Genomic DNA, 26,800 nt, shown 5'->3' on the forward strand with positions numbered 1-26,800 from the left:
ATTTTGCCTGCTGAGACTGTTCCACAGCAAGGCGCCTCGGTATCTGCGGTAAAAGTGGAAAAGATAGTCTCGTCGCACAGTCACAGCACAGTAGCTCGCCCGCATTTTCCAGCACGCCATTATTTCGATGGCTGTGTGTGAAGGGCGTGTGGAATATGGACTCTGCGTGTTTATTAATAAATGATTTTCATAATGTCATTTCTTTTCCTTCTTCTCATTTCCTTACTTGCTGAATAACGGGGAAGATTTGAATCATGCAGAGTGTTCAACGTTTCGCGGGGTGCCCAGCAAACTGAACGCTAGACTGTTTTGAAACCCCTTCCCTAGAGTCTAACGGCCGTCTCACTGTACATTATTCCACTTATTATCTGGCTACATAAAAAACCCATCTTGCAAATAAAGTAATAAATGGACATGAAATGTTAATTTGTGTTTGAATTAATTTTTTACTATTAGACTTTTAGATTAGTTCAATGGCTTCCATTACCAAAATATTCCGTTACATCTTAGAAAGCAATTACCCAGCAACATTGCTAACAAAGATTGCATCAGTTTTCGATTTTAATTTATTGCTTTTTATTATTAATCTGCAATTCACCTGTATATACAGTATTGACAGTAACCATGATAATAACAAAATGATGATTTTCTATATTCTGTCAATATAAAAATATATAACTTCGAAAGTTTAAATGGGAACCGTTTTTAAACACATCAAATAATATTGTGTGATGACAAACAACTGCATAGACTGTAAAAGAAATATGCAGTTACAAGCTGCATGTGAGGACAGGTGAGCGAAGCCAACGCTTAAGTAGACTACTGGGTATATGCTTTCGAAACACTACTGCAGTAGTTTGATGTAATGTGCGTCGAAGCTGGAGACACTTTACAGTCATGGAGGCCCCACCTCCAAGCCTGAGGCCCCAGTCAACTGGTAACGCTGGCCATGAGGGTGATTCATTGGCTAAAAGAGAGAAACCAAATTAAAGATTAATGAATTTGACTCATGACATAATTAATTTGTTGTACTGTTATATCGATACCATGATGATATCGTAATGAAATCTTCCAGTCACGATTATCATCTACTGAAAAATGTGATATTGAGACAGCCCTGGACTAGTTAGATGATATTTTTATCATCGTATTAATAAAGCTTATTCTCTTCAAGGCTACTGAGGAAATTTGTCTTTATTGTTACTATAATGGTTTCATTGGACGCACGTGTCTGGCCGGAACTTCCGGTTTGTGTTTGTTTATTGGTCTAGTTTGTTATTTAATTTATATAAATATAAATTTATATTATTGGTTTATTGTATAATAATTGTATTAAATAATCGACATGTTGAATTTTGTTGAATGTTCATTTTATTAAATAATTTGTAATTTAAAAATGTTGTAAAATAATTTGTATCGGACAGCTTTCATGATTTATATTTTAAAAGGGAACTTACCGGACATCCAAAACAATGCTGTGTGCACACTGCTGCATGGAAAGCTCAGTGTATGCCTGCGCATATGAGGGTATTTTTAGCGAGCCAGTAACTCGCCATGACCTCATGAAGTGTTTAAAGCAGTCAAAACGGCGCAAGGGATTCCTCAGTTACATGCGCAAGCACAGATCTAATAAACACTCAATTTATATGACCAAATCACATGAATTTTGGGTCATATATTGTTATCAATTCCTGATCTTGGTTCTCGCCAGTGTCCTTTTGAAAGTGGACCAAGACCTGTGTTGTAAGCATTCTCGGTCCGCTAGTTTGGTGCTCACCATGGTTTGGGTGACAGCGTTCACACTTACACAAATAAACCCAGATTTCGTATATACCAAAAATGACATATACTATGAGCACCCTTAGAGAAAGTGCTTGTTTCATACTAACATGCAGTCTATCTGTTAGGGCCTTCGTGACTTCTCTCCTCCATTTATTACCTCTTATGTGTGTTTCCATTTTCTCCATCTAGATGTTCACACCACAACCCCCCCACCCACCACTACCACCATCAACCCTGATGCCTCCCAAGGTACAGTACATCTCAGCTTCAGGGTTTCTCTTTCCATCTCACCCTTTTACTTTTCTGTTGTCTCCAGTGTCCCGCTGCGTGTGCATCCATGAGTATGTGTGTAAATACACTGCTGATGCATGTTACTGTCCGTGAGCCAAAAGAGACTGCATGAAGGGGGTAAAGTGCAGAGTCTCGCTCAGAGGCAGACGGGCCACACTAATAAGATCTCAACGCCGATAGTGGGCTCGGTGGTCTCGACGTGCCGTGCTGTCAGTGTCACTTGTTGGGTTGTGCTTGTCAAATCCTTTCCTGTCATTCGCCTGATCTTTCGCTGTAGAGATTCATTTTGGAGAGAGAATCTTATCAAGATCTTGTTCAGCATTTGGTCAGGCCTCAGATTAGGATGACAAATGTCCTAGGCCTTCAGTAAGAATGACAGCGACTCATTCTCAAAATGGTTTGAAGCAATGTTCCCTCTAAACTGAATGTGCGGCCGCAGACCAATCAGTGCAGGCGGTCAATTCTGTGATCATCAATTTTTTTTGTCATTTTTTAGAACTGAAGCAATGACAAATCTTATGTGGAAATATGCAACACTGATTAGTCTGCGAGATTTGACATTTATAGTGGCATTAACGGGAGCCCACCGAGATCAGGTTTTTTTATTTTTCCTTGTTTTTGCAATCTATAAAAATTGCTAAAAAAACAAACAAGTTATTTTTGAATAAATGAAAAACAGGACAACAACAAAAGCAGCTTTTGAAAAAATGCTCACATGTTTAGTATTTTTTCAAAAGCAGATTTTTTTTAGATCTTAAATGGATTTCAGTATTTTGAGCATTTTTACTGCAAAAAAAATAATTTCTTAGTATTTTTGTCTTGTTTTCCAGCAAAGCCTTGAAAATGCTTTTATTTAGATACATTTATAATAAGATATTAAGTGTGGGTTTACCCAAAAAAAAATGAAGTGACATTTCTTCCAATTGGGTAACAAAGATACAGTTTATTTTTCTTACTGCATAGGGAGATATTTTTAATTGTTTTAAGTGTAAATCAGAATTGTTTTATACCACATGAGTCATTTTGCTTCGAAACTAAATTCATATTTTCAGATTTATTTTTTGCCAGTTTGGGTTTAATTTACCTAGTACAGAGGGAGAGAGAGGACAGGAAGCGATGTGGGAGAGAGAAGGGGAGAAGGACCGGGAAAGAACCACGGGTCGGGATTCGAACTCAGGTCACCTGAAACACGTAAACACGCCATATGTCGACTTGTCCACAAGTCTATTCACTCCATTAATTAATTCATAAATTGATCTTGACTTTTTTTAGACATTTGTAAAAATTTAATTTTTGCAATGTTGAGTGGAAAGTATTAAACATAAAGAATCCGTGTATATTAAAGCTTGGGAAAATGAATTCACAGTAAACAAATCAATGGCGGATAAATGGTGCTACAGAGAATTCGAAGTGCAATACATTTTTGATGATCTTGCAAAGAGTGAGAAAGGATAGGGTGTGCTCTACTATCAAAAAAATCAATTAAGCCATAATGTCTCGCTGAAACGCTCCACAGCTTTACAAGGGGTGACATTTAGAGATGATTGCCATATATGACACAAAATAGATGGCTAAATAGAAACTTACCTTTCACATAAGCTATACTTTTCCCTCATTTAAACCCATAGTGTCGTCCGCTCTGAGTGTAAGAAGAAACATAAGTTGTGATTTTCAATGAACAGGCTGAACTAAGTCGTGTCTGTTTCTCCATCTACAGAGACGTTCTCCTGCGTTCCTCCCAGCCTGACATATTCTCATGCAAAGGAAATGTGTGAAAAGTTTTATTGGTGTAACAGTCTTAACCTCAGATTAACGTTCAAGCAGAATTTACTTTCAAGTGGCGGAGGGTAATCCCCACGCCGTTTAAGTACAGGAGAGCTCAGGAAAGCCAACAGTCATCTGAAAGAGTGTTTATCTGATATGCAGTCTAACTGTTAGGGTTTGGAATAGTGGATGTGTGGCCATCTGTGGCCGTCTCAACATGACCCTGGGGCGCTGGCATACGGGACATGTCTGTGCTACCTGCAGAATTACGAAGCATTAAAATTCAGGTTAGATGTGTTTGTTAGAAATCGGTTCTTTAGCTGAATTAAAAAAGAAAATGCCATAAAATCTGACCTAAAATTTCTCACTATGTTTTGGACTGTTTGGAACCCTCTGAATTGTTGACCGTAAAAACACTTTGCTTCGCTGTACAAGCATGGAATACTGATCAATTTTCACAAAACAGAAAGCGCAAGCTTTGCTTATGAATTACATTCTGAAGCATTTGTAATCCATTGTAGAATATTTGCTATGATATCACTTCCCTCTCGTTCACGTCACGCTAAAATGTTTATTGATTAGTTCCAAATTTATACCCACTGCCAACTTGCCGGCCGCATGCTGCAGCCCACTAGATTTAGGTTCAACATGACAGAAAATCAAAGTGTAACATAAACTTTCAGCAGATGACACAAAGAAATTGTACCCCATTGACTTTCACAAAATGAGTTAGATATTTCTCAAAATGTCTTTTTTTGTGTTGCACAGCAAAAAGATAGTCATGCAGGTTTTGAATAACTCAAGGATGGATTAATCATGACAGAATCATCCTTTAAAGAGAGGACTCGGTCACCCGAACAGCATCATTGTTTAAACTGGAAATACTATTTAACACTCAAACTTCACAACCTGGAGACGCAGGCCTGTCTCAGGGTTCATTGTGCCAAGATTTGCGACATGCCACTGACCCTGGTATTGCGAATTTTGTCTACGGGCATGAAGGCTCAGCATTATTTGATTTCAAGGGGATTGGAGCTGCCATGGATCAGTGATTAATATTGATAGGTGCAAGTGGGTGCCAAGCTGGATTCTGTGAAAGGGCAAAAATATGTACCATCCGAGTGGATGTATGGATGCCATGCTGGGTAATGATAAAATATAAAACAATACAGCTGAGCTCAGGTTCAGGTGGGCTGCAGGCAGGTCTATATTTTATAGACGGTGTCAAGTTTTTCTCAAACGGCTGCTAGATGTAGGTGAACATACTCATCAGCACCTGTAGATGTACTTTTCTTCTCGTTATCCGGCATCACTTTTTGGAAAACTTCACTGTCCTATAAATCCCCTCCATGAATCTCCCATACAATCCAATTAAGGTTGGGATGGTGAGACAGGTTGCCCAAAGGATTCGATTGTTGACTTAGTCACTTTCAGCTGATTTGTTTTTGCCGTGGGACACTGCGGATATTTAAAGGTAACTCAGAATCCACACTAAAGATTTGGTTTAATACCCTTTGAACAGACGAAAGATGATGTGTCCTTGCTCCGTATGTAGACATCAGCAATGTTTTTCTTTATAATGAGCTCCTCCTTAGATATTTTTCAAGGCTTTCGCAATATGTCCAGGCTGAGCTCACACTGCCTGCAGGTAAGGCAGGGGTTGCCGGGCTCATGGATCTGTCTGCTGAGCATCATTTATGCAACCCTGCGTGGGATTGATAGAGTTCCTGTCGGCCAAATAAGACACAGAAAACTCTGTGTGTCATTAGTCCAAAAGCAGGCTCTCCAGTTTCCTTTGTGACTTAATTTGTCTTCAAGACGAAAGTGCACTCCGTTTTTATTTGTTTATGTCTTTCACAACACAACTTACTGTTTGAAAACTGCTATTGGATACAAAATGTGTTAGTAGAACAGACTAGTTCATTTCCCATGTATCCCAATATCAAATGAACATTCACTATTCCTCAAAACATTTACATTTACTATCCCTTCATTTTTATCCTGTTCCTCACACACAGCAATCAAAAGGCTTCACACGACTGAAAAATAGCACACAAAGTATATGAGCTGCACTCAAAATTCTTCCTATTATGATATTTGTCTTTTTTTGTTACTCATTTTCTTTGAAATCAAATAGGCCATTATGCCTAAAATCTTCTTTTGTGTTTCATGGAAGGAAAATCAATGTCAAATCGATGAATTATGATTATTCATATGCATATATAAAAACAACAACATCCATGTATACATTTTATATGCTACACATTATACATTATTTAAAGTAAAAAACTAGTGGTGGGCCGTTAACGCAGTGAGACTCTTATCGCGCGATAAAAAAAAATCTCGCCGTTAATCTATTCTCAAAGTTGGGTTTGGAGCTGGGTCTATACTACGCAAGCTATGATGACTTTCACCTTGATATTTTAGCGCGGATGTATACCAGCTTAACTGCACTGTACGGGGCGAGAACGAGATTTTTCAACTCGCGTGATTCGCTTCATTCGCGGAAGCAGAAGCCGCCTCATCATCTCATAACCAGGGCTTCATTCGCGCGATTCGCGCAGCAAGTAGGTCTATTGGCTCTTTGTATTAACATATAAATCACTCGCGCTTGACACGCCATTCGCGTTTGGTCTGAACACAACATAACGTTACTGTGAAATTACCGCATCAAACCTGACGTGCTAACATGGATGCAGCTAAGAAGCCGCCGGGTTTGCTTCAGGGAATATTAATTTTTAAGAAGCTTCCCAATGGAAACATCGACAAGACTGAGGTTGTTTGCACCTTGTGCAATGCGGAATTGGTTTAAAAAAAACACTTTCTCTCAACAGGTTGTGGTCTAGCTTTAGTTGAAAACAGTAACTTTGTATTGAGATCTAATGTATTATGGCTCCTGTATGACATATCGCTTGTTGCTCCCTCACTCTTTGTAAGTCGCTTTGGATAAAAGCGTCTGCTAAATGACTAAATGTAAATGTACTGTAGGAGCTCTTCCAGTCTCAAGTACCACCTAAACGCAAATCATCCCTTAGCTAATGCAGAAGTAAACACAAATTCATCTTATTGAACATAATTTAATTTTCATCACCAATTATCATAGTAGAACAGCTTTCTCAAGCAGTTTGTGATGCATTTTGGAAACAGGAGATGAGCCCCTGGTCTAATGCGCCACCTGGCTTGAGAAACCCGTTCTCAAAGACTTACTTTTAGTCATTATTTGGGTAGCACACATATTCTGAATGCCTTCGGCAGAATTCAAATGAGCCATTTTAATCTAGATTAAAAAAATTAATCTATGCCCACCACTATAAAAAACATATATATTTATGCAAAAATTAGTTATATGTAAACATGTATATTTGTGTATTTATATCTACTTATGAATAAATACACATATTTTATATAGACACAAACTTTTATTATATAATCGATTAATCGTGATCAATCGATTTGACAGCCCCAAAAAAAAAAAACACTGTGGTTTGCAAGGGCAATGCGGTAAGTACATGGTTACGGGACTTGGGAGTAAATTTCTTAAAAAATCTGCTGTGATAGAAATTTGCTGTGTGTAATATTTAGGAGGATCTTGTGACAGACATGCAATATGATGTAGTGAACATAACTATGTCTTCAGAGGTGTACAAAGACCTACCATAATGAAGCGTTATTTCTATCTGGATTCACCACGGGTCATGCTTCTACAGTAGCCCTAAACGGACAATCTGCTCTATAGAGAGCATATCATAAATATGTTATCTCCTTCTGCAAAGAAGCGAAAACACGGCAACATCTCTGTTCTGTGTCAGCCACTTTAGTCCTTCTAAAGGGAGGGGGACTGTTGGGGGAATGAGCCTTTGGTTTCATTTCGCAACCTACACGCTAGATACTGCTAAAATCTCCACATGGGTCCTTTAATTTTTTTTATTGTTGGGTAAAATGTGGACAAAACCAATCGCTGGGTTATAATTTAAAATCATTTTACCATGTTCGTGTTACAACAATCCAGCACAGGTTAAGTTAAAACCCAATGGTTGGTTATGTCCATCGTTTACCCAACATTGGGTTGAAACAACTCAGCATTTTTTAGGGTGTAATTATTTACTTTGATAACTCTACTAATATTTGTTTGTTTGTTAGAAAATAGTATGTAAACCCACAGCACTACATTAACAAACTAATATATTATTCTCTCAGCAAGAATCCTATTTGAGGTGTTTGACATAAGCTACGCAGTATCATTCTATTCTGGTATTGTTGTCAACCACATTTAAATGTAACTCTACATCTTCTTAACTGACTAAGACAAGGCCGAGTCTATTTAAGAATGTAGTGAAATAGAAATGCACAGCAGTGACTCATTATCAGGCTTCAGTCATTGTAACAGTACGGTGTCACACAGCGAGCTTCACAGTGCTCACATAGAGGAAATCGCTGTGAATTCCCACCAGATGCAGATGCACTAATCAGATGTGAAAACTGTGTACCAGATGTTGCCTTTGGTCACCCATATGAGCTCCTCTGAGAAGTTTACTCTGTTGATTTTTTGAGAAAAAAGAACAGCATCAAATGTTGAAATACCACAAACTGGTCTGTGTTAGATCCACTGTGGCTACTGTTTGAGTTAGATTTTGCCCTCATTTATCACTTCATAAAGATGTGGCAGGAAATACAGGCTACAATACCAATCTACCATACCCCTACTATTATTTCCAGAAAACAGGAAAATCTAAATGGACCTTCTTTAATGCATGGTTGTATTTGGATGCATAATGGAAGGTTGACTCAAGTTGACTCCAGACTTAATGTAATTTAGTCATGTGGCTAAATACAAAGCAAAACGCAGCCAAAATACAATACCAATTTAAAAAAGTGGGCATTTTACAGCAAGTAAAATAAAGCTTTATATGTTTATATTGACGTTTGGACTAGAGGGCCATGCAACCCGCAGACAACCAAACCATAGACTTCAACCCAGCTTTCCGTCATAAACCTTTATACTGTTGTCTTTGAAGCCGTATCATGTTGTTTGTTGTCTAGTTGCATGGCCCGGGCCCATGTTTGTTGTTTGTCCTGTTTATTTTCATCTCCTCTCTTTTTGCACGCGCTTTCCTCCTACCTGCCTCTCCCCTCATCGTGAGCCAACCCAGCACGCTCCGCTCCTCGACTCCTCCCGCATATCTGAGCCACTTCTGCTTTCCTGCAGCTTACGCTCTTTCATGTCCAGCATTAATACCGCAGCCAAACGCCATGCTGCGGCTATACACGTGCGAGAATGTCACTTTGCGTAAACACGCAGAGATGAAAGAGCCGCGAATCGATTCGACTCGGGAAGCTTCCTGTTTAGGTGCTGGAAATTATGGCCGAAAGATCTGCCATCAGGGGCTGATGAGAATATGTGACGTGACGCTCGCAGCAGCGCGTCCTCCGGGGAGAAAAGGGCCACCCCGTGTTCCCACGCGTGATCGAGCTGTGAAATATCTGTGGTTTGTTTTGTGGGGGGGTAAGACGAGACTGTCACGTCTCTTTTAATTACGTGTCTAGATGTAAAAGGCCACATTAGGAATGACATGCTTCAGGGACTTTTATTGTCACGCGTGAATAAAAAAAGAAAACAACAGCTAGGGTTGGAAGAATCTTGCTTTCATTTCATGAGATGGAATTGAAATCGAATGGATCCCCATTGGATGTTAAAGTAGAATTTAGAACGCAATGACAATAATCTACACATTTTACTGTCATTTATAAACTCATACAACTAACACAACAGAGTCACGCAACAGAGAACGTTCCAGAGTTTCACTTTGAGGTGAATTGGAAGAGCTCGCAAATAAAGACACTTGCAGCAGTAAAGAAATTAATTTCTGTTTTATTTTTCATCTATTTATCACAACTCAATCTAAATTCAGTTCATTTTCAGGAATTCGAAAGGCATTCTCAGTGCAATCTCAAATGTGACGATGGTCCTCTATGGTGATGTTAATCTCATACTCTTACAGTATATTTACTTGAATCCACTGCTGCAACACAGTATGTCTGTTTTTACCCCATATATTCTGATTCCTTTGCATGTCATTCAATCACGGGAACATGTTTTGTTGAAGGATCGCTATTTATCACACACTTCATTTTAATTGAGGTGTCTTCACAGGTGTCAAACAGAACACAACTTTGCTCTGCTTTGGCTTTCCGCCGGTACGCAAGAGATTTCGTCTTTCATACGCAGTTTATGCTTTCACACCCCAAGTGCATTTTTCTCTTTTTTTGATAAGTGTTTTATTTTCCATCCCTAACTGTGTAACCTAGCAACAGGCATCAGGCAACAGTTCAAGGCCTAAATATGGTTTTCTATGGAGGAGGAGCAAATGCCATGCTGAAGCACACTTAGTAATTTAAACATCTCGGCGAGCAAACAGCTTTTGCTGTACCTGCCTCCACAATTTGTTTATTTCACTTCCCAGAAAGCCTCAGGGCTCGAAAAGAGCCCGATACAGTCAAGCTTTTGTCCTGTGTTTAATACTGGCAGAAAGTGTGTTTTGTACCCCAGAGAGACCAATCACCTGTGCTCTGAGGACACGGGCTTCAACCAGACAGATAGATCAAATCCCCGATGGTTTTACAAAACCCAATTCTGGGACCTCACCTCACAGCTTCTACTCTGTCTGTCTATTTCTAGTCCGGGCAGATTTGCTGCAGATAGGGATTTAGATCCCTCGGGTAAGGCGGAAGCTAATTTCTAGACAGGAAAGGTGTGATGTTGAGATACACTGATGATGGATAATGGAGAAAACTCCAGTAAGGTAAACAAGTTCTTTCTCTCACTTTTTTATTTTGTTTTTGGAGGAGGTTGTGAATGAGGATTTGCTAGTTATGTGTTCTTTTTATAGCAGTGCAGATTGTGAGTAGCTAGCGACACATGGATCTGATTAGCAGTGTGTTTTATGCCAGGTCTGTATATTCACAGTTTTGTTTCTGTTTTTGTGGGCTGGCCTGCAGGTACAGTAGCTGTGACTGCTAGCAGATGTTTGGGTGTCGTGCATTTAATTTAGCATTTCAGATATCTGATACGCAGTTAATATCAAAACATTTCCAGACATGAAGTACTGCAGTCTTTACATGGCATATGCCATGATAGTCACACAGCAATTTGAAGTGGCCGATTCGTGAAATTGTATGATCTTATTTGTCTTTTAGTTTGATTTGCTTTCGCACCAGTTTAGTGATGCAACAAACTATAACTTGTAATATTGTATCTGTATCTATCTATATTTACATTTTTATTGGATATTTCAGTTTGTAATGATGTCTATAATAACTGCTTTTCAATGTCCTACAATTTGTTATTTCATCTGATCATTTGTGCCACATAGGAATGCTATTTTGTTCTTCCTTAAACTGGGCCAGACAATGTTTACTTATATATAAAAGACTAATTCGATTTTTTTCAACTACTTAACCCACTAATTGCTGGAGGTTTGTCTGTTTGTAAATGCAATAACACCACCTGGACGCCATGTGTTCTATGCCAGTAACATTTGTGACCAGATATAAAACATTTTTACATAATTGACATTGTTCAATAGCCTTACACATACCATTCAAATTCATAAACTGTATGTCATCTCTGAGTATATTTGGGATTACATGGGTTTATGAAGTAAATCCCACTGATTCCTTCTGTGAAATGTGCTTCAAAACACCTTCAAAAGTTAACATTAACAAAATGATTACTTCTGAACAACATCATTTATTCTCTTTATAATATTTAGATTTTTACATTCGCTTTAACTCAAAGCACATAATGGTAATGACTTAAAACCCCAAATAAAACTGAAAAAAATAAACACAATCTGAAAATGTGTCAAAGATTAGGCCAAGTGTGAAGACAGAAGAAAAAAATCAGTAACAACAAACTCTCTTGCGTTGCCTCTTCTTTTCTTCTCTCTATTATAATGGGACTTCATTATTATTATTATTTTCGAATAATTGTTCGGTTTTTCTAGTATTCACAGAAAATTGTAAAATAGTTATGAATTCTCTATCGGGTTGCATAATATAGGCCGATATTCGTTTTTTCCCGTGTTAAGAGATTGTATGTGTCATAAGATTTGTTCATAGAGCTAAAAAATGAGCATGAAATATGAAGATAAACCATCCGTATCTAAAGCCAAAGAAAATTCCTAAAATGTCACTATGTAGTTATTTCATAAATTCATAAACCGTGTTGTGCTTCATTGCAGTTTATAAGTCATTGATAGATTATGTTCCCTGATGATAATCCTCTGTATGCAATGTGCTTGCGACTCTCCAATAAGTATCAAATAAAAGGATGCCATTTGTCAAAGCTAATATGTTAAGACATAGTGCTCATGTGAAAAGGCATTGACTCGAGTCTGGCTTGCGACACATGTCTGTCGTCTTCTCCCTCTCTGTGCCATGCAATAATTTCCAGTCACTTCCCTCTGTATCTGTTTCAAAAACAAAACAGACCCAAGAAACGGATTACTTTCTAAAGTTATTCATCCGTGTAGATCCCACAGTAAGATGGCTGGTCTGACAGCAGTTATTTCACCGTAACCAGCGGTTGTTTTACAGACCCTCACGTCTGCTTCTCCTCTTCAAAGTCACATTAGGCACGGGCCAGTAGCTTCTGTCAACCCCGCTTTACCAAACCTCTCTCTGCTTCATCATAGCACAGTTTGCCATTTTCTCAGGTGATTAATTTTCAGTGAAACTTGTTCCTCCATTACAAACAGGTTGCGACCATTTGAGCTCCCATTTAGCAGTGCGGTTTTAATTACGCCTGTCTGCCGAGGGGAAGCGGCAAGCAGAGCGGCCGACGCCGTGGATGTCTGCGCGCCACTCAGACATGGAGCACATATGCTGCACGGGAGCAAATGAGTGCCGGGTGCAAATGAAGAGGAGATGAGTAATTCATGGCACGGAGTCTAGTCACTGTGCCCGGATTGTAATTTAGTCCCGTTTGGCAGTGTTCACCTGAGTGCCAGCACAGTTTACAGCCCCCATCATCTCCCATGAGATGTCATCATGACTCGAGAGCGCACGGAGCCTTCTTCTCATTCCCCTCGTACCATTCTTATTTGTTTATGGGCTTATTTACATCTTTGCTCACTGTCAGGAGTAATTCTGCCGGCTGGTGAAATGCGTCAGGATTTAGATATAAGGACTGCAGTGGTGGAGATGGCAAACACTGTTTGAGGGAGCTGCCTGTTAGAAAGCAATAACTCTTAAATTGTCAGGAAAGAAAAGGAGATTTGAGGACATTTTGCTTGATGCTGATTCAAGTCACCTTTGTGAGAATGCATCTGCTAAGAGCAAATTTACATCAGTATAGGATCATTTTCCATTGTTGCCTGTTTGAATGATAATGTTATTCTCTAGTTTCTAAAGTGGTCTGTCTATCAAGCTTCTATTTTCGTGGGAAGCGTTGTTTTTTTATAATATTTTAATTTGTTTTATATGAATATATTACATGAATATATTTTATTTAATATCAAATCTTTATTTTATTCTTTATAATTTTTTATTTTAAAATATTATGTTTTATTGTTATTATTATTTATTGTTATCGTTAGTATTAGTATTATTTTATTTTATTTTTATTTGTTTCGTATAACTTAATTTATTTAATACATTTTTATTTAATATGATATTTATATTAAATATAAAATATAACAGTATGTACAAATGTGATATTTACATGAAGTTATAGGACTTATAATAATAAATAAATGTATTCCAATGACTTAAGTAATAATAATATAAAATAATATCCTAAATAAAATGGTCGCTCAAAACATTAAATACTTCAGACCATTTTTTAAATAGTACATAAAAATAAAACAACAAATATTAAAATGTATGTTAAATATAAATATAAAATAAATAAATGAAGTCTAATATAAAATAAGAATGTTTATACAATAACACTGTAAAAATTATTTTCTGCCTTAAATTTCTAAGGACAGTCAATTTGGCTTTATTTCAGCTTTTTTTTACAACTAATAAATAATTTTAATGCATAAACAATACAAAATACTGTCAGTTGGCTATTAACTAGTAGTTACCCAGTAATACTTTCTTGGTCACAGGAAACAGCAACTATTAAAACTATCTACACTAGTTACTATTTACACTATCATGAGAATAAACCCCACTGCACCATGCTTGAGCCAACGAGGTTATTGGTGCAGTTGTTAGTTGAGTGAGTCGATGTCATTGAAGGTTGAGCTCCAGAGAAAACACAACTGCAGAGGAATCAATGAAGGATGAATGTACTCATCACTCTCTAGTGACGATGTCAGTGTCAATGTTTAGTTCCCGTTCTATCACTCTGCTGTCAGAATTCTTCCATAATATAACACTACTCACAAGGCACATCAATGAAAAATGACACTTTATTTCAGCACACAGACCAGCGCAGTCTGCAGCTGGGGCGTATCAACTTCTATCTGAAATCAAACCAAAACTGACAGAATTGTTTCTAACATAAGTCCTTGCAAGATTAGTGCTTTTTCACTGCGAATATGAGCGGAGTAGAGCGATCTTTGCGCTGTGTGTCGTTGTCTGCTGTGTTTGAGAGGTAATTGTGTGCTAATGAGATGAACTCATGAGAGACATTTCAAAAACAAATTGCGTAGAGCAGGTGTTTGTTGTCTTGCATGTGCTTGAGTGTTTAAGATAATTACCATTGCATTGTATTCCAAAATATTCACCCATTCGGTTTTGTCTTTTTAATTTAGCTCGATTGCAAACCGTAAACTAATCTTCAGCGTAATGGGAGCCAAATATGTACACTTGTCTTTGCCAGTATTAACAAGGATTCTACATTATCTATGAACATCTTCCAGGTGTTTGCACTTTTAGAAAATGAGAAAAGACTGCAATGAAATCATTATTTTTGTACTTTTTTGCTTTAAATGTCCAGTGTATGGAATTTAGTGGCATCTAGGGGTGAGGTTGTGAATTGCAACCAATGGCTCAGTCCACCCCTTCCCTTTCGTAGCACTACGGTGGCACTCACAGATCTAAGATGTTTTCAAGTTTTCGGTTCTTTGCCGAAGGAGATGATGTATTTATGAAACGCGTTCTGAAGAGCAGTTTGTCCCTTTAGGGCTTCTGTAGAAACAAAATTTTTATTTAGATAGAAATTGCTCATTCTAAGGTAATAAAAACATAACGCTTCATTATGTAAACTCTTTTTGACACCTCTGAAGACAAAGTTTTGTATATTTTATTGCCTTTCCTATAAATAGATAATGCAAAAAAGTTACACAGCACCTTTAAGCGTATTACGTGGAGACTGTTCATTGAGATGACCCCTCTACCTTACAGTAGGTTTTATTTCTAGCATGAAGTGAGTCTAAAAGGGTAAAATGTGTCAAAAAAAACCTTGAATCTATGAACTCTTATCTTTCTCTTGCCCTCATTCAGCACCCAGCATGTGAATGTGGGTTATAGCACACCCAGTTTGGGATCATCTCAGAGAAACTGGTACTCATGCTGTGGGGCTAGTGTGGGTTCGTTTCAATATACACTATATATCTTGCACAGATTTTTTCTAACAGTCTTATTCGTGTTTGACTGACTCTACATTGCATTTTGATGAAACATTCACACTTACATTTCTTTGGTACATCCTGTCCTAAATTGTGCACAAACTGCTGTTGTTTTTGGTCAAAGCCAGCCATGACACTCATTTAAGATGTTTATCATCACATTATTGTTAAGCCAGTAACACTGAATTCATTACTTTTGATTAATTTCACAATTTGTGCATGTTATTTGTCAGGTTTAATTAAATAACTGCGTTTGACTGTTCCTGCATCATTTTGAGAAGATATTCACACTTACGTTGCTTTACTTGACACCTGCTTATCATAGCGACAAGATATTAAAGAAACTGAAACCGAGTAAATGGATTTCAAGTAAGTGTATAGCACCGTAGAACAGGTGAAGTGTTATATGAATCGTAATTAAAGTTCAAGGTTTTGCAAGGTTCTGTTTAATCTGATAGATGCCGTAAGTATTTTATTGAGTCATGAAGCATCTTTTCCATAGACAGCCATTCAAAAGCAGCTCTGTATTATTATTGTTTTTCTTTGCATGGTTGAATCAGTCCTCCAGTAACTAGTATGTCTGTTCTATTTTTTTATGTATTCTTCCATTAATTTAAATGCATTTTTAAATAATACAATTTGTGTTTAACCATAAGACATTTTTGAGATGTTTAGTTGCAAGTAAACAAGCTACTTTACCCACTCCTTGAGCATGACATATAAAAAGCAAATTTCTGGCAAGCTTTATGATTACAGGTTAGCAGCTTTTGATCCCGATTGTGTGCTTTGAATTATATTCATGCAGCAAAAGTGGACGTGCTAATAATGTAACATGCTAACATATCCAGGAATCATTAAGTTGAGAAAGCTATAAAGAAACACATTAACTGTAATCACTAGCCCGGTACAGAACTCGGTTACCATAATCACTTTCTGTTAGAACTAAAAGGAAGGGTTTTGGGCAGTAATAATGCAGAATCACAAAGGTCAGAAACAGCAGAATTCAGCAAAGCCGTGAAGTTCTCCATTACTCATTAAAACACTACATAACTTCAACACTTCTTCTTTAGTCATGTTGCCAAAGACAGCTCAGCAGGCGGTGAGATGCCGAAACAAGTGTGGTGGATTTGATCAAAGATGCCACTTCTTTTCATTATGGGGTAAACAAAACGTCTACCGTTTTCTGTGGTGAGGATGTGCTCCAGTTTAACTGTTTAGGGATGGGTATACATGGAAAGTCTGTGATCTCTTTTTTGTTTTCACTTTGATTGTGGTGCAAAAGAAATAGAGTATAATTTGAAGTTGATTTATGTTCTTCCTTTTGATTAAGCCAAGCCATTTTCGAACGGCATGTTACACATAAAAGCAGAATGGTTGTTTATTTGGTAAAAAAGACATTGTCACAAAAAAACTATGTGCTGAAAGTAGAAGTTGGTTAGCACCGCTGACGTGTTCATCGTTCAATCTACACAACTCAGGGGAGACTGCCTCCGACCATATGCTTTGTGGCATGTAGAAGGCCGCTTTCAGAGCACATTTTGGCAGATTCTCCCATTAACAGACTTCACTATGTGAATGTGATTTAGCTCACAGAGAGGAGCAGATAGTAGCAAATGTCTTTGTCACCCCTGTGGCCCGCTAGTTCAATTTAGAGACAGCGGGGATGAACTCTATCAGGAAAACATGTTTCAAAGGCTCCACATGCTCAGGGTCCCATCTTTGTTTGGAAAGGTCTCGCTTTGTACCTTGGTACGATGTCCCTCAAATCTCAACGTTTCAGAGTTCACGTTCAGCTTCCTCTCTGAGTTTTCTTTGTGAATCTCCACGCTCTTGGAAAATCTTTCTTTCGACACCGCCGCGTGACTTCGCAGGTTGAGATGCATTGTTTTGTTGCTTGGGCGTTTCATGGGTAAGCTGTGATTTATTTAAAAATAAATTTCCCTTTTCATTTTCATTTTATCAGTGTGGCTCTCTCTCATAGCTCGGAGACTAAACTCCTGGGAATTACCTGTGCAGATGCACAGATCTAGATTTAAAAATTCAATAAAAAAAGAATTCCGATCTCTCCTCTTCCCGGTTATTTTTCAAGTGCCTTTTTACAGCTCAAAATAGACTTGAGATAAATTAGATGTAAGATTTAAAGGAACATACACGCTATATCTTTGATATCAGGTCGGTCACACGTAAACAGCACGGGAACCTAAATCAAAGATATTCGCTCATGTGTTTATCCCTCTGCCCACAACCAGAAAGCAGTACTGCGGGTGAGTGGAAAAGCAGTCGGTCTTGCTGTAACGTCGGCCATTTCCAGTTGGTCCGCAGCTGCTGCAGTGACACCGGCCTGTAGTTTAATTACTCACTTTAGCACAGATGCAGAATGAGACTCATAAAACATGAGCTCTCGAGGCCGGCAGCAGTGCAGAAGTCTCTCCTCCCACCTCACCCGAACGTAAATCAGTGAAAAGTCCTCTTCATTTCCCAATGAATTCCAATCACCAGCCACGGTATGCTTAACACGAGGTAATGCTCAACGCATGGTTCTCTTCTGTTTGCTGTGCTTTTAAGCAGACAAATTTGGGATGTGTTAAGGCAGGGTTCCATTTTTTTCATAAAAAAAATCCAGAAGAACTTCCTGTTTCAGTCACTTGACCCTACACAAATGTTTGAACAAAATACAAGCAACAGAATATTTATAAACAATTTAAAATTTAAACAATTTAATTGTTTAATTGTACATTTATATAAAAAAACACTGAAAACGGAAGTACTTCTGGACCAATGTTTACAACTTGCGAAGTGCTCTATACATATATATATATATTCTTTAATTTATTATAATATATTTCATATTCACTGCTGACTTTATTATTGAAATGGATGTTCGTTCATTTCCTTAACATACTTCTTTACATTTAGGTTTATTTATATAGGTACATTTCTTTATTTTATTTCTATATATATATATATATGTGTATTTTTTAATTATTATTTGTTTATTTATTTTCTCTTATTGTAACATGCCTACACTATGGTTGTTGGATGCTCTTTTTTTGTGTTTTCTTTTTGAAAAAAAAATAATCATACATCATTTATATACAGGTATTCTGTTGAAGGTTTTATTCAAGTTTTTCAAATATTTTTTGCGTCAAATAAAATGTGATTTTGTGTACTTACGCTGTAAATAAAAATATAATTTAATGTTATTTTACTACAGATTTTTCATGTATATTGTTAAAAACTGTAATTTATCAAAACGTTACTGTTTTTACAGCTTTTTCACATAGAATATAAAAGAACAGTAATTTAACAAAATATTACTGTACAGATTTTCATTCATTTTTTAAAACAGTAAAAAATCATCAAATTACAGAAAAATAATGCAAATTAACAAGAAAAACATGAAATAAATGATGTGGATTTTTTTCCAGTATTTATCTGGCTCCCCAGCTCCCAGAATGTTTTTACAAGATTTTTTACAGTGTACAACTGTACAACGTCTTAAACCCAAAATGCTTGTTCACAATTCTGAATTTTTTTACAACCTTCTGGCTATTTGCTGGAGCCCTCCAGGGGGTCCGCGGACCCAATTCTGAGAAACACTGCTCTAAAGGTCTGTGGTTCTTAAATGAAACCCAGTATACACATTATGAAATGCCAGAGGTGAAGAAGCCCCACCACTTTCATTATTACCCTTCAGGAACAAAGTTATGTGGCTCCAAATTGGTGATCACCAACTGGTGTGAGGTCAGTGAGGGGCGGAGCCTTGTTTCTTTTCAGTAACCTGTGTGATGTGCCTAACAGCTAATCAGTGACATTTCATTTATCCGTAATCACATTGAGTTTATCTCTATTTTTAAAGCCAATCTGGATGAAAATGTATTCGCCCTTAAATATTCCGGGTTAAGGTATCCGTGCTCCTGGACAGCTAATTTATCTGATGGTGTCAAGTAGGAGGCAGAGGGAGATGGAGAAGGGGTCGGGTGAATTTGGGAGAGGGGAGGTGCTGTGGAGAGAATGTGACAGAGCTGTTCTTCCGTGTTCATTTCTAGTCTCATGCTAATGAGGAATCGGCCTCTGGTGCAACATAATGTAACGCAGGACACTCTTGTCCTATATGAGCGCTGAAACCTCTCTGTCTCGTATCAAAGCTGCGTCTCAGTAGACCGTGTCATCCTGGCTGGATCTGTTGGCTTGCTGCAGGCAGGAACAGGTTTATCAAAAGATCTTGCTTGTCTGCAGTTGTCGAGCCTTCATTTATTTAATGCGCTAGGTAGGGTAATTAGATATACGCTCCTTACAGAACCACACGTATTGTTAAAGATGCTTGGTGGAACAGAATTGTTAGAAATGCCTGATGTACACTTGATGTAGATCAAAGAAGGTTTGATATTAAATGTCCGTCAATCGTTGAAAGTTCCCTTAGCTGGTGTTTTGGCTGAAAATAGAAAGGGGCGCTTCTTAACCCTCTCTTTCTGATGAAAAGCTATTGATTTCCACATTGAATGAGCAATATTGAAGGAAAATATAGCCTGAGATATAGATCTGTTGATGCACTTCAGTCCTCATTCTCAAGTCTAAGTTCTTCCTTATAGTTTGGTTGCTAGGCACTTCATGAGAAAACTGTGTAATTTGAACTTGCACAGGTTTTTTTCTCACTGCACTGCTCATGTGAAAGCACATTCACTATGTAAAACATGGCAGCAATAGCGAATTGTTGCTTAATAGGTATTTAGATTTTACCAAGTGATGGTTCATTATAAGAACTCCTTTTTGCGTTTTTGTTTTCTTGTACAAACTTTTAAAGGATAAATTATGATAATGTACTTGTCTTAGTTTTTGTCCTCCCATCAAACAGTAATGTCAGAAATTATGTAAGCTTTTCTATTCCATTCAATAAAGTTATGTGGAGCTTGAGTGCCTTATTTCTTTCCCACAGAAAATATAGAAATCATACATGTTTGGAATAACAAGAAGGCAAGTAAATTGCTAGGTGAACTACGGTACAGTCTGTTCCTCTTTGATTTGTTCTAGGGATGTCTCGATATACCAGTATTAGCAATAACCATGATATTAAAAACATCATTATCGATATTATGTTAATACTACACACGATAATATCAATAATTATTCAGCATGTTTTACATTTTGCCTTAAATGAACTGGTCATATTTTACTCACAATTGAGTTGCTCCAAATTTATATAAGATTTCATAAGACAGAATTTTCAATTTTGGATGAACTGTCACTGAGCCAATGATGGCAAGCTCGCTCTCTTTCTACACGCAAAATAAACAAAATTAAACATGGATTGATAGCATTATTTATTAATTTATTAAAAAAAAAAAAAATTGCAAACTTGATCTTGTGACAGTCCTTCGTTTTATTAAACCAGGATAAACTCGTAACATTACTTCGCCACTGTCTATGTTGGTTCAGACAGATCAGACCGCAAACTGTATTTGAATGCGTGTAAGTGTGTGACATTTGCTATTTTCACATTTACAGAACCGGTCAGATACACTATTATGTCAGAAACTTATAGGTGTTTTCTGTTCTAAAAATTCCCCTTTCTGGTGCCATCAGGCAAAGTGTTCATTTGAATTAGAACAGCTGTGCATGAATAGGAAAGATGACATTAATGTGACTTTACTAGAAACAGAAGAGCATCATTTGGCAACCATTCCAGGGAATCTCAGTGAATTCCCAACCGACTCTGTGACAACAGCACAAGGTGCCTTAATTTGTTTGTGTTTGTTTTTCTTGTGACGCAGATTCAAGAGCAGATGGAGTGCCGCAGAAAATTGATCATGCCGTCATCGGAGGTGTCGTCGCTGTGGTTGTGTTCGCCATGCTTTGTCTTCTGATCATTCTCGGCCGATACTTCGCAAGACACAAAGGTAAATCACAAGACACAAAGGTAAATCAAGCACAAGGCTTGCCTGATTGTGGGTTGTTTTTAATCTCAGAATGAAAAATGTTGGCTTGCTCCTTCTGTATTCAGGTAGGGGTGGGAATGATGAGACTATGTTATATTAATATATTCAATAGTCATATAAGGTTGTGAAAAATAACACAGCCACTGGAAAAATTAGGAGACCATTTCATTTTTTTTCTAATCAGCATTTCTAGATTTATTGTGGCCATTCAGTGTCTGTTAAATTTCAACAAAATTAAATCTCAGTAGTAATATAAAGTCATCCAACAGCAATGTGAAAGACTGACAGCATGACAAGGCACATAAGGATAAAAATTGAGGTTAACTTTCCTAATTACTGTTGTACAGCTTAAAAGTGAATATAAACTAGTTTTCTGTGCAGTATTTGAGTTCTGAAAAAATATAGAGCATCTTTTCTGTTATTTTGACCTATTTCTCCAGTTTTCATTTTGTGCAAATAAATGCAAATAGAAACAATAATTTTATTTGTAATTTGGTAGAATTTTTTTGAGTAGTTCACAGAATGAAATAAAAATCATTATTTTACCCAAACACATACAGTACCTATAAATAGTACATTTTAAAATCAGAAAACTGATTTTATTTTTTCTGCAGCTGTAGCTTTATGACCATTCCTTTAATGGTGGACAGGGTTTCCTTTGTTTTCAAAGATCTAAATTTCATCATGTACTCACCCCAATGTCACTCAAAACCTGTTCGACTTTCTTCTGTAGCACACAGACATTGTTTTTCATATAAGTGAATAATGACTGGGGTTGACAAGTGGCCCAAGTCTTTGATGTCTTACGACAGCTTTGTCAAAGAACAAATCATTCATTCATGAATCAGACATCGGTACATCTTTCTTGAATGCCAGGAACTAGAAAAACGTGGAAAGTGGATATTTACTAAATAATCAGCTATATTCAGTGCATTTTTTTTGTCATCTTTGAGCTTGAGTCTTAGTCACCATTCACTTTAATAGAAAAGCTGAATCCTGAAGTGGCCAAAATTTTATTAAAATAGAAATGTAACCGGATTCTCATTTAAGGTGAACTTCTCTATTTTACAAATAACAAACAAAGTTAAGAATTACATTCAGGGTATAAGAAACTATAAACAGTTTGAAGAGTAATAATATTTTAGATTTTCTGTCTCTCACCTCTATTTTAAGGCACCTATTTCACCCACGAAGCCAAAGGAGCGGACGACGCAGCAGATGCCGACACCGCCATCATCAACGCAGAGGGTGGGCACAACAACTCAGATGACAAAAAGGAATACTACATATAACTCAGACTGGACCTGCTAGCTTCCTGTGCTGAACAGCAAACTGTGGACTGCTGGGTTGGGAGGTGGGGGGTTGTGGGATTCAATCAGGCTGGATTCACACCTGCGCAGCTGATGAGACGACAATGAAGGTCCTGCCATCACTGCGGACGGGGTGTGGGATGGCTGAGCACTGGGAGAGCTCAATTTTAGACCGCTTCACCATCCGACACCTCCTGCTGGGGCCGGTTTTGTTCAGTTTAAACATTTACTAAAAATGTTGTGCCTTGTTCTGTTGTTACTGAAGTACCCACTTTTATCAGGACACCCACGAGCTTCATACCGTCTCGCGAATGGTCCAAACCCACAATCCGTTCTTTTTTGTTTTAATTGCCAGCGCATCAGTACATTTTAAAGCGCTCACGCTGTTCTGTCTGCAGGTCTGAAAGAAGCCACACACAAAGTTTAAATGTAAGCTAGAGAACGAAGGCTCGGGTTGTTGACGTGGATAGGTTCCGAGTGATTTATTGCCTGTTATTCTTCTTAGTCCCTGAAAAATGAGTTAGAAATGTTAAAAACCTTCTTTTGTGACCGAGATAGCTACAAAGCATTCTGAGGCATTATTGTGCCATTGCATTTTTTATTAAATATACTGTATGTGATTCTAATCGGTTTGTGTTTAAACTCATTCTGAGTTGTTTTGCATCGTCCCTACCTGCCCCATTACCCTTCAAATTTATTCTCAATTACACCTGGACGTTAAAAACCAATGCCAAGCAAACAGCTCAATGGCTCCTGGTTAAGCCGTATGAGAAAGTTGTCGAAAAGAAGTACCCATAGAAGTAAAATAGTGTGTAAAATAGTTTTCATATTTAGCCTGTTCTCAGTCTGAGGTTGAGGTCGGTGGTTTAGTGCTTCTGTGCGCTTTTCATAGTATCAACAATTCTAAACGAAATAGGACAAGCCTGTTCTGTATGTTGTAAGCCATACTTATTGTATGTAGCCCTCCCACACAGTTTGGTCAGCAGAGCTTTTATTCTTCATTTCTTCAATGTAGCTTATTTGTAGATGTCTGGCTGAATGTAATAACTCTACAATAACGTAATAGTTTATAAATGTGTGCAAGTTAAACACCGTTTTACTGGCGATTTATGTGTGCGTTTGTATTGGGGAGAATGCACGGATGCCTATTATGTTCTGTCAATGTATTAAAAAATATATAGAATTTATTAGAAATGATTACATTATTGTAGAGTTGGTTGATTTATGACACTATTTGTCACACCAGACATTGTTTTTCTTATCTTGGGCCTTCACACACCACCCTAGAGAATACAGATACACATTGTTTGTGATTATATTGAGGATGTATAGGGATATTTTGAAGTTGTGGTGAGATTATGGTTAAAAATGTAAAATTCTTGTGACAGCACATTGTTTGGTCATAGCGTTTACATGAATTTGTGTATTATGGAGTGCTACTTTTTTGTTTGTTTTTCTTTTCTTTAGTGTTATTACAGAGATTATCTGACCATTGTTTGGATTTGAAAATGCTTATTGATTATGGTATATTCGTGCAAGGCTAGCTAATGCCTTTCTTTACATTTGGTTATACAGAAAGAAACTTTTGTTCTGATTGTGATTGTGTGTTGTACAGAATTTTGTGGTTTTATACAGCAGCAGTAGATTTATTTTAAAACGTTTTGAAAACAAAACCTACATATTGATTTAGAGTGTAATGGAAATAAAAGGTAAAATGACAACACCATCAACTCAGACATGTAGTTAAAGTCTGTAATTTGCCTCAAAGGGATACTCCACCCCCCCCCCATAAAAAATGTCTCCAACATAAAATAAAATAATTAAACATTACATTTTCCTATTGTGGTTCTCAATGACTGTCAATGACAGAAATGTCAGTTGCTAACATTCTCCCAAATTTTTGTTTTGTTTAACGGAACAAAGACATTTACACAGATTTGGAACAATTTGGGGGCGAGTCATTTATGACAGAATTAATTTTTATTTTTGGGTGGAGTATCCTTTAAAAACAAATTAGAATATTTTTACTGTATGCCCCTAACTAACATGCCAAGCATATAAGGAACAAAAATAACAATACAAATTTATCATATTACTAGTTTGACATATTTTAGACATAAAACAAATTTTTAACCTTTAAACATTTCAAATAAGGAATTGAGGGCTACATTCAAACAATCATTCAATATTGACATTAAATTTTTAGTGGTGTTTTGTCCAAAAGATCTCCACAAGAAGCAATATGGGTTATTATATATTGCTTATATCAACCCATGCAGCCATAACACCATTAATATCATTCTTTTAGTAGTTACTAATCTAAAACTGCCCACATCTAAAAAAAAACATCACTTTCAGTGTAGGTCATCTCAGGTCTTTGGTTTTATGTTGTTTTGCATCTCAGGTAGAATGCAAAATTCCCCAACGAACTTATTATCAAATAACACAGAGTAGAGCATTTTCCATTCTACATGTTTTATCTGTTCTTTAAATGCTGTGCACTGTGTAAATGTTTATATTACTTTTTAAAGATATGTCGCAGCAAACTACAGGTTTATTTGAACTCATTTTTGGACAACTTGTATATCATGCATCCTTCCTTGTTTGCGTATGTTTTCTGTTGAATAGTTTGTCTCATCTATGTAGTTTGTATTCCTGTGTATTTAAAAGTATTTACATTTTCCCGATAACACTTTGTATTTGACCATAAAAATACATTTTTACAGAAATGAAGCAGTACTGTCTTAATAAAGAGATATTAATGTTCAAACAACACTTGAAGTCTGTTTTATACGTTCACTGGAAATTATATTTCCCTGTATAGGCGATAATTAGTGCTGTCCACAGACCGAGAAACAAGATTTGAGATGCTTTATTTAGAAACGGTGGATATCAGCTTCGAATCGTGGTTTAAACACTCCCATTTGTCATATGGAGGATGAATTACCTGATAGCACATTTTATCAAGATTCGTGGTTTGGCAATGCTGTAAACATATGTTGTGAAGTTCAGTGCCAAATTTAATTACAAATATAGCTGCAAGCAGCAATACGGGGCCAAGCCCCCCAAGGCGCCGCAAGCACAGCGCAGAGCAACGAAAGCAAAAAAGAGAACACGCATGAAAAGAACAAGAATAGGTTAAACAAACTCAAAGCACACAATTTACACAAAACAACGGAACATGCCGAAAACCGGATTCAAACCGCTGACCCTAAAAACTCCCTAAAGACTTATTCTGTTAGAAACTTAGCGAGTCTAAAAAACAGCAGAGCAAGAAATCACATCGTACACTTTATATATACAAGCATCACACGTGTCTAACGGGAGTCAAACCCTCAACTTTTCAGTCTTGAGGCCTTTGCTTTATTTGATGAGCCACTCACTTGACATTTGCATATCACAAACACACGACAAACTCAATTCGTGTCAGTCCATATCAAAGTCTTTAACAATGAAAATATACTAACAGGCTACGAATCTGAAGCACCAGACTGTCCTCGCAAAGTTGTAATGGTTGGAATTGGTTGAAATAATTGGTTTTAACCAAAGCTTTTGTCCACAGCCGGCATAAAGCAATCATCTGTAAAACTGCTTTGCACACACTTGAATATTCCGATTGTACTTTTCTGAAACAGTAATGTAAATATAATTTAACCATTCGTTGTAGAAGTTGTATCATCTTTGGAAGGACAAACAAAGAGGCTTTCTTTTTGCAACAAAACACACAGCGTATCCACAACATGGCTGCGGCGGTGACGAAACAATGAGATTTACAAGTATGCATACCTTACTTGCGTATACATTTGGGTGGTCTTAGTCAAGTCATACCACGAAAAGACGTACATTGGTGGGGCTGTGGTTACACGAGGCGTTTCAGGCAGGTCTGGGTCTGGGATCGAACCCATGCATTGCTGGCGCCATGATCTTACCACTGAGCTACAGAAAGATTAATCATTTTTCCTGCTGGATAAAACCTGCTTTAAAAAGCCAGACCTTAAAGAACAAATTGACTCTATATCTGAATGATGCGATGAACAAGCTTATTGCGAAATGAAGTGTAAATCACTATTAATTTCAGTATTCTCACATGGAACTTAATCATCATTGGATTTTTTAAATGGGTGAATGTCTGCCTAAT

The 26,800-nt window shown here is 37.3% G+C and overlaps 1 protein-coding gene across 5 annotated transcripts in view; it reads left to right on the top strand.

The window, feature by feature from the left end:
- The window catches only part of cadm1b (cell adhesion molecule 1b), a 162,379-nt gene extending 136,964 nt beyond the window's left edge, over nucleotides 1–25,415 (top strand). For 4 of the 5 annotated variants that reach the window (XM_056757758.1, XM_056757757.1, XM_056757755.1 and 1 more), the window contains 3 exons: nucleotides 1,972–2,031; nucleotides 21,188–21,313; nucleotides 22,526–25,415. In XM_056757758.1, coding sequence (XP_056613736.1) covers nucleotides 1,972–2,031; nucleotides 21,188–21,313; nucleotides 22,526–22,644 — 305 coding nt within the window. In that variant the 3' untranslated portion in view covers nucleotides 22,645–25,415. The remainder of the gene's footprint in view (nucleotides 1–1,971; nucleotides 2,032–21,187; nucleotides 21,314–22,525) is intronic. The other variant, XM_056757759.1, reaches the window with a different exon arrangement.
- Nucleotides 25,416–26,800: the final 1,385 nt, after the last annotated feature.

Source organism: Triplophysa dalaica, chromosome 9, assembly GCF_015846415.1.
Source record: "Triplophysa dalaica isolate WHDGS20190420 chromosome 9, ASM1584641v1, whole genome shotgun sequence".
Classification (NCBI taxonomy): Eukaryota; Metazoa; Chordata; class Actinopteri; order Cypriniformes; family Nemacheilidae; genus Triplophysa; species Triplophysa dalaica.